Raw genomic sequence first — 14,269 nt, 5'->3', positions numbered from 1 at the left:
CATAAATATAAAGGATGAAAATGAATGGTTGGCCTAAAAACATAAAGCATAATTAAAACATGAAATTCATTCAATAATAAAAGCCTCGCAGCGCAGCTGTATTTGTCAGCACTTGTAACATTATTTTCTAAATCATAAAATTATTTAATGTTTTAAAATGACAATATTTACATTTATTTTAAATTATTTTCTAAACATGATATAGAAATATTTAACTACAAGTTCCTAAACATAGTTTTAATTATTTTTATATATTTTTGGGGGGTTTAGAAAAGTGATGGTCTTTTCTTTTATATAAATTAGTTCATTTTTTCTAAAGAGTCAAGAGATAACCTTGTATAGAAATAGTTTCCTCTACTTGTAGAACATCAGTCTAAACGTAACCCAAAGAAATGCGTGACAGAAATATAATCAAAATCTTTTTTTTAAAGAAAATAAAGCTGCAGGTAATTACTCTTAATACATTTTGTTTCATTTAAAAGTCAAAAAAGTTCAACAGTCAGTAATCCTTAATCTTAATCCCATTGCTCTGTGTGGTGAGACAGGAGATGCGCATCAAGCGGAGGCGGGGCTGGTGGGGGGTCAATAAAAAGGGAGTTTTACGGGTTTCATTCAGCTTCAACAATCATTTCGGGGACAGAGCTGGTTTAACAAGGAGCATGAAGGCTTTATCTTCAACCGAATCTCCGGGACACAGATCCAGGAGGAAGGTCAGCTGTAAATTCCTGGTAAAAAGAAAGAATATTTAAACTATTTTATCCCAAAGTTAATGAAATGTCCTTTCCTTTCCACCCTGAAGGTTTCCAAACCCTTGATGGAGAAACGCAGACGGGAGCGCATCAACGGCAGCCTGGAAACCCTGCGGCTTCTCATGCTGGAAAACACGCAAAATGAGGTGCGTTTTTGCGCCATAGTGTTTTATTTTTATACATATATAGAACAGCCTTGCTGTGTAAGCATTGCTGATATGGATTTTGAACTGTTATTTTTGTAACTTTGTTTGGTAACAAACTGTTTCACCCGTGAAAGATGACGATTCATGCAACTCATTTAATCCATGTTCTATATTCCGCATATTTCCTTTAGGAAAAGACAATAGTTCCTTATAGATTTATTTTTTGACAAAGGCTGCACCATTAAATGCATGTAAAATGCATTGATGCATGATAAGCCATTGCTGCTCTGAACTTCCATATCAGTGCGTTTTTTGCACCATGTTTTTTTCTCCCACACTTTACATCTGATCTCTGCTGCACTTTAATGAAAATGTTATGAAAGCTGTACTATTTATAAAATGACAATAAAAGTTGTCTAAGGCTAACAGCTGAAATCCATACCACTATATGTTAGAATAAGTAAGTTACAGAATATGTAACTTACACTTTGATGTTAAGAGTAATACTCCCTCTATAAATAAGTTAAAAAAAAAATCTCAAATTGAGTGTATTTACCCTTAATTTTAGTATATAAATAAGAAGTTTGCCAATGGAATGGGTATGTTTACTCCTAAAACAAGATAATTAGATAATATGTACTTGAAGAAAATGCACTGAATTTAAGCAAAAATGATTCATTAAGATTTCCATTTTTTAACTGAAACTAGGAATTATAAAACATAGATTTCATGAAAATCAGTCATGGATTTACTCTATTTGTTTCTTATTCCAACATTTTTAGAAAAACTGAGATCTAATTCATGTTGTCTAGACATTTATGGGTTATTATCCAAAACATTCAGTTATGTTTTGGTTCATTTAGTGGTCATTATAATTGTGCACTAAAAAAAATGGAAATTTAGAACTAATTTTTTCTTAAAATAAGTGCATTTGTGCTTGGATGGATTAGGTAAAAGACACATTTTGTCAATAGAACAAGACAATTTACACGTAAAATAAGAAAACACAATTACATTGTCTTATTTCAAGTGCATATTATCTAATTATCTTATTTTAAGAGTAAAAAATCTCATTTACCTACTCAAATTAAGGGTAAATACACTTAATTTAAGAAATTTCTACTTACTTTCGCAGCGTTTTTCCAGTGTGCAGTTGTTACCATATTTGTAGAATATATATATATGGTTGGAACAGTTCTAGATCTGCGTTTAGAATAAAGCAAAAACACCCAAACACCAAGTTTAACTGATGATGTTTCTGATACATAGGAGCAAAATGGTTTCTTTATGAGGCTAAAATCGAAGTAGGGGGGAATATACGGTAATTTCAATAAAGCAACTTTCCTTTATTTTTTTTCTTGTCTTAGAAACTAAAAAATCCCAAAGTGGAAAAGGCTGAGATCCTGGAGAGTGTTGTTGAATTCCTGAAAAGGGAGAAGGAGCTGGAGAAGGATCGCCAGACCCCGAGGAGGATGTTCCCAGAGGATCTGAGACCCACCTCTACTCCCCATCACAGCTACCATGACGGCATGAAATCCTGTCTGCTGCGGGTCAGCCAGTTTATAGCATCAAAGAGTCGGGAGTTGGAGGCCAACAGCGGGCTCCAGGCCTCTCTGAAGCTTTCAGAGTCTCAGGAGCTGGTTTCCTCCCTGGCACCTACACACGGGTCTCCAGTAGTCGCTCCCGCTGATGTTCCTGTTCTGTCTCCTCACCTCCTCCTCCAGCAAGAAAGCAGGCAGACGCTCACCTTCTCCTCATCCATGACGGCCCCTGTACATGTTTCTGATCCTGTATGGCGACCCTGGCCTAAATGAAAGACACATTAACTTTTTTTTCTTTTTTTATAGATGATTTTATAACATATATTTACTGCTGTAAGCCAAAAGCAGAGTAATGTTTACTCTTGTTTGTACAGCAACAGCATTTTTGCACAGATGAGTGTTATATCTTTTTAAATATCTTCTTTATTTTTCATGGATTTCCTCTTTTATGTAACTATGTAAACTGCCATGCATTTTTTGCACCATGATGCTTTAATGTTGCTGATAGCGATGCATACAGTGTCTTTCTTTGCCTGGTTTGAGCACAGCAGGTGGTGCTGTGCTTTTGCCTTGCTCTCACTTCACAGACATCAGGAGAGGGTTTTTATCAATGTGCTCCAGTTCCCTGTTCAGCACAATTTCCTGGCCCTTCCCAAGTGGCCACTCTGCCTCTTGAGTGGCTTTGCCTTGAAGGTTCCTGCAGCTTGTTTGTGAGAAGAGGACAACCATCCAGAGGAACATTAACACATACTCCATCCAGATTGGACAGCAGTTATGATGCCTATTGAAATGTTGATAGCAGACCTGTTGTCTCTACATGGTGTTCAGGAGACTTTTTCACATGTAGAGTAGGTAAAGATTGTGGTCATTCGCACATGTTCAGAATCCAGACTGGTTTGGTGGCATCTAATCCACAGCTTGGTGTTAAACACTGCAACGTTTGGCCTCTTTTTTTAGGTCATGCTTAGAAGCTTCCAGTCAAATAAATGGCTTTTTTTGCACGCACAGTCTGTCCTGATTATTCCAATTTAGTTGCATATACCTGGAATCGGGGTGGGAAAGTAAACTAATTATGCTGGTCTTATACTTTATACAGACAAGAAATTAAACCTCTCAAACATTTCAATTGTGTATTAAAAATATGATGCATAATAACACTAAAACAAAGTTAAGAATACCCTTTAAACTGCGTCACTTTTTCTGTCAAAAGTCTTTTATAGAGGTAGTATGTAATAAACTAAGAGAAAGCATTTCTTTGGAGGAAGAAAAAAATGATAGATGTTTTTTTTTTGTTTGTTTGTTTTTTAGGAGGAAACTGTTTGTTCATTAGTATTCCAAATTCAGTACTATGGCATCTATAAGGCTCACAGAAGTGGCCTGATAACTATAAAGGTTATTTAACATCAATGTAAATTTAACTGTAAGCATTTTTAAAGCAACACTACATATACTTAAGTACTAGCTTCATTTCAGATATTTTAAATCATGGTCTGAAGCCTTTGAACTCCAAAAAGCCATTTTGCCCCAAATCCAGCTTAACAAAAGTCCTTCATTATCATTCAATTATTTTTAATGAACGAAAGTCGTGCATCATATGACAGTGAAGTGTTAGCATTGGCCTTTAACAGTGCTCCTAATGGCTTAAAGTTATACAGTGTTGCTTTACTAGAAAGAAACAGACAAGGGAAAGATTTCAGTCCAAGTGATAAACTTTTCATGTGGGACTTTTAGAGTCCACTATTGAACTAATAGAGAGTGGAAAAAATAACGATGCAGAAAATAGTTAAGAGTTTTGTAGCCCTTAGGAAGCCCTGCAAAGGGCTGCAACTCAGGTAGGAGAATCATTTGACAGAACAAAATTCTGGTTTCTAATGACAGAATGGCAGGAAAAAAAGCTTACATAGTAGGATTCCTGTTTGAATTTTTCACATTAAGGGGAATAAATAAAAGTAGTCAGCAAGTAAACCCATAATGTACATTCCATTCTGTATGAATACTGGTCTTAGTCACGTCCAATGTCTCTTATAAACAGTAACAATTTGTTGCTTAAGTAGAAGTACAGATACTGCAGTTTAAAAACACTCTGGTAAAAGTTGAAGTATCAACTTGACCTCTTTACACAAGTAAAAGTAAAAATGTATGTGCTCCAAAAACTACTTAAAGTATAAAGTAACCTTTAAAAAAACAGCCAGATGTGAAATGAAGGATCAATTTTTCGACTATTTCTAAAACTTCTCTGAGATAGGGCCAAGGATGAGGGAGGTCTTGTTGGTCTTCATCTCCCGATACGCTCTCGCCTGTGTTTCGCCTGAGCATGGCATAGACAATTCACGTTTGCAGTTTGAAGAACACCTGCTTGCTTCTGATGATTTCCTTCAGCTAACCAATGAGTGTTTGCATTATATGACTCATCCAATTACACTAGTTCTCACTAGATGTGGATGGAGCCAATGATCTGCATTGGATGCGCACATGACGTGAAATAAATATTTATAAACATTAAACCGAAGCCAAGAGTAACGAGTAACGTTTGTCTTTAAAATGTAAGGAATAGAAAGTACAGATACTTGTGTGAAAATGTAGAAGTAGGAAGAAAAATAAGTCTTTCTGTAAAGTATAGATACCTAAAAAGTGTACTTAAGTACAGTAACAAAGTATTTGTACTTTGTTACTTGACACCTCTGCTTCTAAATAATTTCAGACTCGTTCAATTTGGGACCGTCCTGTCATGTGCAAACAGCAGCTTTTCCCTTGGTGATTAACAGCGCTCCTGCAGGATGCATTTATCACACCGGGAAAAGTCTGGCTTTATCTCCTTTCCTGGATTTTCTTAATTCTGCTTTAGTGAAACGGTCCTTAAGACCTTTGTTTGCAAAGATGCTAATTTGTCCCTAATGCTTTGCATGCTGTGTATTTTAAAGTGGAAGACAACCATCGTTAAGGCAGGGATTCACAAACTTTTCCATGCTGTACCCCGCAAACCCCCCACCCCCACCCCCCTTACAAACTAGCAGACAATGCTACAAAAATGTAAGAGTTTGTTCTTACTTTTATTAACATTCCACTATTATAACAGCTGTTTCACAAGATAATGTCAAGTGTAATCTAGAATCTTTTTTTCAATACTGTATTTTTCTCCACTGAATAACAAACATTTTTATATAAGAACAAAGCAAAATAAATCTGTTAAACAACCACTGACTACTTTCAGACATGCTCTATCTTTATTTAGATACTGTTAAAGTTGAAAACAAAGCCAAATTCACACTTTTTTTTTGTCAAAAGTGGGATGAGCCTCAAAGTTCACTTTTAAATCAGTTTACTATTCATCTTAATATGATCTAGTATTACAAGTTTTATTTTAAAGCAATGCCAAGATATTTTTTAGGATCATACAATGAAACAAAACTTTTTTTTTTATAGCATATCTTTTATAGCATATGTTATTTTCCCTTTCTTAATCAAAATTCGCTCCAATTGATTTACAATTTGAAGTTTTTCTTTTCCCATTTATTTTACTGTACTGTAAATCAACCCATTTGCACATTTAGGTTGAAATCCAATCTCATATTTTCTCAAGATTTCTTATACTTTTGTACATCATAATTCTGTGGTCTAGAGACACAGGTGGAACACAGAAGGAAATTCCAATCATGGTTTGCTTAGTTTGAATTATTTGCATATATGACTCAGGTAAAAGTAGCACTACTTTAAAAACATTTTTTTTTATTAAGTAAAACAAGAAAATAGTAATGAAAAAAATCAGCAGAGGGAAAGAGTATTGATAAAATGGCTACTCAAGTAGTAACTGTTGGCTCATAACCTCCAATTTTCTGTTTTGAAATGATGTAATCAGAGATATGCACAAATTCTGGTATTTCAAAGGATAAAATCTGATTTAAAATATATGTACAGTAGGTAATGCATTTATGTCACGAGAGAATAAATGACTATCAGCTACAGAATCAGTTGTTTATTATCTCTGAATAGCTGAAGTTATCTGTGGTGAGTAGAGCAACCAGAAACTGTATTCAGGTAGTAGATATACTCTAATGAGAAGATTACTTAAGTAAAAAGTACAGCAAACTTCTCCTAGAAGTATTTCATCTTGCAAATGTAACTCTGCACAAAACCTGAAAATAAAGCAAATGTTGTGTCATCGTGAAAATATATCTTAATACCATATTTAAGCTAAATATTTCCCAGATGTTCCCACTCATTGACTAAAGGCTCTGATTTGGACAATCCTCTTTCAGACAATCCTCTGGGATGACAGACAGGATGCTCCTTTGCATGCCTGATAAGACTTTACTGATCTCACAATGGAGAAATGCACTTATAACATCAGCTCAAGTAAACAAATTAAAGCTTCAGCCGAAGAAAATGAGAAAAGTAGATCAATTACAGCGGGAATCAGATTAGGAGTTCATTGGAGCAAGCTGATCAAATTAAATAATGCAGTTATTAAAACTAAAAGGTATTACAGAGGGGAGAAAAAAAAGAGCATCTCAGAGAGCAAATGTTCTAAAGTGTTACACTTGTTCCCATCATAATGCAGCCAAACAGTTTGTCCTAACAAGTGTTTGATGGTTTCCCCCTCAGACAGGAGGCAATAAAGGCAAAGGGACCAAATGCCTTTTGGCTACAGCAAGTCACCTGCTGCAGTGGGTTCCCACACTTCAGCTCTTCTGTACAAGATCCAAAAATATATATATAGTTTCAACTATATGGAGATTATTGTAAAATATATATACATTCTCAGGACATCCTGTATAGATTAGGCTACAGCTGTCATATTTATTAAATAAGATACTGATTAGTTTCCACCAAGGTGGTCACCAATCTTCCTGGGGTCCAAATAATAAAATTGTTTATAAATTATTCAGGAGGATCAGACATTAACATGTGATATGCACATTGTTAATCTGACATTTAATTTTATAAATTACATACAAGACATTTTAAGTGCTCTTTTAATTCTGATTTAAGGTAATTTATTCAAGAATTGTTCAATATATAGGCCTATAACAATATATAGCATAAGAGTTTTTCGTAACATCTAGTGCCTTCGACTGTTCTAGTTAAGAAGTTCAACTGAAACATCATTAGTTCAACTTTTTTATTTCCTTTTGTCCAACTATTTTTAATGTTCTTTTTTGTTTCTGTATTTTTCATTTATTTTTTTCCTACTTGCTTTGATTCTGTTTTATTTTCCTATATTTTAATCATGTAAAGCACTTTGCATTGTCTTTGTACTGAATTGAGCTATACAAATAAATTTGCCTTGCCTAGTGAAATGACTGTGACTGATAAGAATAAATACGCCTTTCATTAAATGATTCAGGTCTCCCAGTTAGTATGACTTTAAGAAAAATAATATTTATAATAATTACAATTTACGGTATAACCCTAGAGGTGACCTTTTTTTTCCGTCACTTCTAGGATTTTCCCCGGCATGTCTGAGGATGAGGCAAAAGGACAAAATCAACGGACACGTGTCGGCATCGCGGCCGCAGGCTGTGCGGCTGCGCGCGCGACAAAAGTTACCCGCACCAAGGTGCTAATGTCACACGTGCGCCACCATTAAAGGCTCGTGCGAGGGAACACCCAACATCTGCGTGGCCAGAAAAAAAACACACAAAAAAACACCACAGCTTTTATGGTAGATTTAAAGCTTTAAGGGAACTGTTTACAATTATTTTAATATCCTTTAAGATTTAAATTTTAAAAACCACAAGGTAATTATTCGTTTTTGCATTTAAGTTTCACATTTACATGTTTGTTAACATAAGCTTTTACATGGATAAACAGGAAAATAAATATGTAGTCAAAAATCCAAATATGTCATCTCTTAAGTCATCTTATCTGTATGTAATGTTATCAGCAGACCTCTGTTTAATTTTAATATCAGGGTTTTTTTTCTTTTATAGTAACTCTACCATGCAAGATGCTGGTGTAGATTCTCAGTCACCCAGGTCAGAGTGATTAAAAATTTGAACTTCCAAGTTTCAAACTTGGAAACACATCCAGTGGATTATTTTTTGTTTTTAACTTTTTTGTAAAATCTATCTTGCTAGCGGCTACTTGCATCCAGCTATTATTACTGAACCCGACCCTGTGACGGTAGCCTGGACACAGATGGCCCCATCCTTNATGAAAAACAGGTGTTTATTGGTAACATCAGAGCATGAACATTGTAAATCAAAGACAGGGTACAAGCAGAATGAACTCAGCCCATTTAATAGGTTAATATGGTATTATTGTCCCTTGGCCGTGTTTTCAGCTTGTTTGAAAAGACGGTTCCTCATACTTTTCCTGCAGCGAGGCCTTGGGCTTTCTGAAAGTCCTGCTGTAAACTAGTCAGGATCTCTCGCTGCTGTTCAGATTTCTTCTCAAAGTCTTTCAGGAGCGTCTCGTATCTTTGACTGCAGTGGGACAGGAAGGAGAGGGGAATACGGAGCACAGGGTTAATTTTAACAAAAACAGTTTGCTTAGATTAATGCAGATTATACACTTTAATCTTATTCAGAGATGTGCAAAATGACAGCAACATGTTATATCACGTGATTTATAGACTTCATAATGACTATGCAATGTGATGTTTGTTTTTTACCTTAAATACAGTAATCTACAGATGCTATGAAACAAGAAGTGTGTGTCAAAGCTATACTATCTTTCTTTTAAAAGTCTTAAGCCCCCCTGAAAATGAGAAATCATTGTTGTCCGATGCTGTAGTGCACGCATTGTTTACATTGCGACCGGTCTAACTAGGGGGTACCAATATGGCGGCTGGTGGCTTCACATTAACATGTAGTACCAACGGCCTATCAGTATCCAGTGTATAAATAGAGATCAGTGTTTGCTACAAGCCATGCAGCAAACATGTGGATGATTTTTCTGGTTGGTCTAGATCTAAACTGAGCTTTGTTTTTTATCTGCACATGAAACACTAAGAAAGGTGGAGATAAATCAGGTCAACCCTGCAAGGAGAAACTGTTAGAGACTGCAAAAGACTTGACAGCGGCGCTGGTCCACCTTAATGCACAACTATGACTCTAAACATACAGACAGACCTACAATCTACAACGAAAGGGTTAAAACAATCTTTAGATAAATGAAAGTGTTTGGCCTAAATGCAAATGATAATGTGATATATTCAGATCTGATATTCCACCCAATCTGAAAACGGGGAGAAAAATTCTCTCTAGACACGGTAGCAGACTGAGTCATTAGGGACGAAGTATTTCCTCAAAATCTAAACTGCAGTTATTTTTAACAAATATTATATTGGATTTATTTTCCTTTGTACCATTAGCATGTAGACGTTTCACTTCAGGGTTTCAGTGTTTTAGTTTTAAAAGCCTGCTTGTCCAGAATTCGTCGTTTCAGGACTTTCCTATAACCTTTGTGTGAAAAAACTTTCACTTCTACCATCATGCATGGTAGCTGCAACTCCATCATCCCTTCTGTGGGCTGGCAAACCCACTCTAAAAGAATTACCTCCACCTAAAGGGCTGCACTGAGAAATTTAGAGTCTCATTAGAGACAATTTGAGCAAGAACGAGTGCCTCCTCAATTTGAAAATTGCAGTTATATTGCAAATGCAGTTAAATGCCAAACCCCATGTTTCACCCCTCCAAAAAAAAAAAAAATCACAAAGTGATTGTTTGCTCAACTTTTTGCTCCATGAACACCATCATGGGTTCATGTAAAATCAAGAGGATGGAATATTGGAAATATTTTGCATCGGGAAAAATGTATATATTCAGAACAAGCTGGTTGGTTTGTTGACATCATGCGTATAACTAATCTTAAAGAGAAGATGTTGTATAATTGCAGGAGGGACCATCGGAAGATGTGTTGCACAGTAAACAAGTTCAACCCAGCTGATCTCCTTGTTCAAGAGTCACTTATTTAACTCTATGTTACATATTTAAGCTCTTATTTTTGATCTATTGGTGAACCTGAGTGAATCCAGGTAAAGTGGAAGGGTTTAGACATGGACGCAGGTTTGTAGGGAGATCAAAGGGACAATTTCTGACCAAAATGTTGGATCGACTTACTTGACCCTACTTGACCCTACGATGTGACTTGCCAATAACTTGTTTATAATTTACAACTTTATTGCTGCAGTCAATTCTTTTCCCCTTGCAGCTCCACTGCCTGGTCTAAGTGTCCAACCCGTCTTTCCCGTCCCTTTGATTCGCAGGGAATGTGACTGAGCTGTGTGCTTGTTTACAGGTCTGAAAATGATCAACGGATTGTTTAGAAAAAAAAAAATGCAGTCTTATGATTACAGTTTTAACAGGCCAGTTTGAATTTGTGGAAATCAAGTTAGGTGCCAGTTAATTTTTATGTTTGGGTGATGATATCTACACTTTAGATGCATGATGCAAGAAATCAGTTTGGAATTTTACCATAAAAGACATGAAATACAGGGAGATACAGAGAGAGTATTTTACTTTGAAAAAATAAGGGTGGGATTTACCTCTGAATATAGCCACATTTTCAAATGAAAACACTGGATAAATGCATAGACAACAGACATATTTTGACCATATTTGGTTAAAATAGGTATGCATTTACCATCTGTCTCTGTTACTGGTAAATAACATTTTCAAAGTGGATAAATGTCCCGATTCAACATTCACCAGAGCCGCTAATGCTTCAAACATTGAGCAACAACATCTAGTATGTGTTGTGCTTATATAATTTGTATAAATTAAATTCTGTTTTTCTTTTAAAATGAAACACACCGTGATGCTGTTGCTCAAGTGAAACATCAGCAAATAGTGGTGGAAAGCAACAACTCACCTGTAACAACTGGAAAATAGGAGGCCAGGGGTGGCCACCTTTAGCCAATCATTGGCCAGCCCTGTGGCCACCCCCACCATTTTTTCCCTCTCTAATACAGACCGTGGCAGCAGGAACACTCTCAAGGGGAATGTTTAAACTTATTACAATATTTTAATTTTTAATTTATTAGTAATTACTTGACAACTAAAACACTGTGGTGAATTATACACATCAAAATACTAACATTAAAGTTGATATATACAGAATTCATGCTCTCTTCAGAACTAAATTTTGCGTTATATGGGGTAAAGAAAAAATTATGTGTCTCTGCAAGTCATCTAGGAGTCTTCAGTGAAATCATAGATAAGCAACTACTTTAATAATAACTTAATGTAGATATTAGTCCATGTAAGTATTCATTTTATGCAGAACAACTTTTGATAATAGTAGGTAAGTAATGACGATGGAAAAGATGTTCGCCCCAGACATTTTGTCCACTTAACCTTTTATTTAGACAGAATGGATGTTTAAATATGTGCATCTATTTGTTAGCAAAGGCAGTAGGAAAAGTATAGTTAGTCATATTTAGAAAATATGGATTTTTTTTTTGATTTTTTTTATTTCATGGTAGCTGATATGGAAGTCCCAAATCTCATTGTATCCGTTGCAGAATATAATGACAATAAAGGCTTTTTGACTTTGACTTTGTGCTCGTTCCAGTTTGGATTGACCCTGCCTATCCGGTTTCGGCCACCCCTCAGTGTACATTGGTATTTGACTGGCCACCCCTAATAAAATGTTCTGGCTACGCCTCTGTTACAACTACTTTTATTTAGGGGTGTCAGAGTAAAAGAGACTGAATACCTTCTCAGCATCAGCCCTTCATTTAACTGAAATCATCCACTTTCACTTCACAACTGCTAAACGCTTTGTTTAGTGGTTGGATCATGGAACAGGGTTTATACAGGAATGCTCTTTTAATGTCAATTTAAATGCCATCAAAAAGTACCCATGATTCTTAAATATAATATATATATATATTTATGTATATATAAAACACCGCAAAATCTTTCGTCATCTTTACGATCGACAGGCTGCAGCCATGTCCCGAATTCCTTGTTTTCCAGCAACTTTTGTTGAAATTTGCATTTTTCCATCCTCTACTTTTTCTCCGCCTCAAGCTTCTTTTCCGAACATACGGCGAGCAGTTGAAATTGCTTCTATCAATTTTTGTTTTTAATAAAGTATTTTAAATGCCACTATAAAAACATTTAATTAGTTTTAATGCCAATTAAGGCCTTAATTTAAAGAATAATAATTTAATGGCTTGTAACGATTTTTAATGACCCGCAAAAACAATCTGGAAGATGTTTAAGGACATTTATTTTCCCAGGGCACTGTAAGTCCCCTCAATGACGTAGGGACCATAAGTAGAAGTGAAGGAGTGTTTCCTTACATTTCTCCATTGATGTACTCCAGCCGTTTCGCCACCGTTGCTTTAGCTTCATCCAGGTCTTGTTTGACCAAAACAGGACCAATAAGCTTAAAAACTATGTTGGAGCTGTCCAGCAGATCCAGCTCCTGGAACAATAAGACACAGTGTGTGGAACATTAAACCCCCACGGTGGGCTTTCATTAGCAGCAAACAGGCGACCCGTTACCTCTTTAACGATGTTGTTCTCTGCCAGCTGCGTCTCCAGCTTCTGTCTGGCAGAAACACTCTTACTAACATCTGGAACAGACAGCAGTAAAGGTAAAAATACATTTGGTGCAGTGCTAACTGCCCTGTTAAGGTATGCTAGCATGGTAAAGCGTGTCAGCCCCATATTCGTGCTAATAAGCGCTCACCTTTTTGCATAAGTGCATATTTTTCCACTTCCGCTTTTAGTTTCTTCTGAATGGCCTCTGCCATGTTTGCTTTTTTTTTTCTTTTAGCGGCGCTTTAAATGGGATAAACGTAACGCAGAGTTTCAGTGTATAACATGAGAGCTTCGTGTTAGCTGACAGGAAGAAGCGTTGGACAGAGCGGATGTTGTGAGGCTTTCAATGCCTTCTAAAAACTCGGAATTTTCTGCTTTCTTGTTCGGCAAATTGAAAAAAAAAAAAAAACTAAAAGAAAGGATACATTTATTAACAACTCAGAAATGTTTAAATAAATATACAAAAAGGGGGATACTTAAATTAAATGTAAAATGAAACAAGGGGATATTTTAATTTGAATTTTTTGCCATAATCTTGTATAAATATTTAGCATATCCCCCGTAAAAATGGAACAATTGTCTCGAAAGGAATAAAGCCTATTATTCTGAAGCTATTTTTTATATATAATTCAATTCAGTTTATTTCTATAGCGCCAATTCACAACACATGTCACCTTAAGGCACTTTACAATTCACCAGATCATACAGTCAAATTGATTCAAAATTTTCTATCTAAGGAAAACCGGTTGATTGCATCGACAATTGACTCGAAGGCAGTCCCTCACACTAAGTATGCATGAAGCAACAGTGGAGAGGAAAAACTCCCTTTAACAGCAAGAAACCTGCAGCAGATGAAGCTACTATGAGAAAAAGCAGAATGTTCTAGATTAAACTAACACATAATGCAGAATGGGAGAATAGAGATAGAATGAAGCAAAATGATGAAATAGGGGTCCCTGTGTCCTCCAGAAGTCTAGGCCTATAGCAGCATAACTGTAGAAATAGCTCAGGATATATACCATAAATACTCCTTTGTTTTGTGTTCACAGCGAGATGCTGTCTATTGCGGAGAGTATAATCTCTCCTACCAGAGGTAGAAGGATCAGGGCAAATGACGTTAAGAGCAGGGGGCTCTGACTATTCTAGAACCCCTGGAGATGATTTTACAAAAATGAATCTTTTATAAAATTAATTACATTATGGACAACCCTGAACATCTTATTCAAAAGATTGTTGAACAATAAAAAAGAAAAAAGTAAAAAAAAAAAAAAATAAATAAAAAAAAATCCACTGGACTTTTTCCAAATTTGAAGATGTTTCGCCTCCCATCCTTGTTT

At 35.8% G+C, this 14,269-nt stretch overlaps 2 protein-coding genes across 2 annotated transcripts; one reads left to right on the top strand and one right to left on the bottom strand.

Moving 5' to 3' along the window:
* The first annotated feature begins 638 nt into the window (after positions 1 to 638).
* Positions 639 to 2,709, top strand: LOC107082386 (transcription factor HES-7.1-A-like). Its single transcript, XM_015371051.1, has 3 exons — positions 639 to 710; positions 800 to 895; positions 2,263 to 2,709. The coding sequence occupies exons 1-3, from the start codon at positions 660 to 662 to the stop codon at positions 2,707 to 2,709; spliced, it is 594 nt and encodes a 197-aa protein (XP_015226537.1). The 5' UTR covers positions 639 to 659.
* A 5,886-nt stretch (positions 2,710 to 8,595) lies between these two features.
* Positions 8,596 to 13,247, bottom strand: pfdn6 (prefoldin subunit 6). The gene is made up of 4 exons (XM_015371047.1): positions 13,081 to 13,247; positions 12,894 to 12,964; positions 12,689 to 12,813; positions 8,596 to 8,861 (listed from the first exon to the last, which is right to left on the bottom strand). Exons 1-4 carry the CDS (start codon positions 13,142 to 13,144, stop codon positions 8,741 to 8,743), a joined length of 381 nt encoding a protein of 126 aa, XP_015226533.1. The 5' UTR covers positions 13,145 to 13,247; the 3' UTR covers positions 8,596 to 8,740.
* Between the last annotated feature and the right edge of the window lie 1,022 nt (positions 13,248 to 14,269).

The sequence above is a fragment of the Cyprinodon variegatus genome, unplaced genomic scaffold (assembly GCF_000732505.1).
Source record: "Cyprinodon variegatus isolate N-32 unplaced genomic scaffold, C_variegatus-1.0 Scaffold52, whole genome shotgun sequence".
NCBI classification, from domain to species: domain Eukaryota; kingdom Metazoa; phylum Chordata; class Actinopteri; order Cyprinodontiformes; family Cyprinodontidae; genus Cyprinodon; species Cyprinodon variegatus.
Note: the sequence above shows the minus strand (reverse complement) of the source record. Positions and strands in the feature narration are given on the sequence as shown.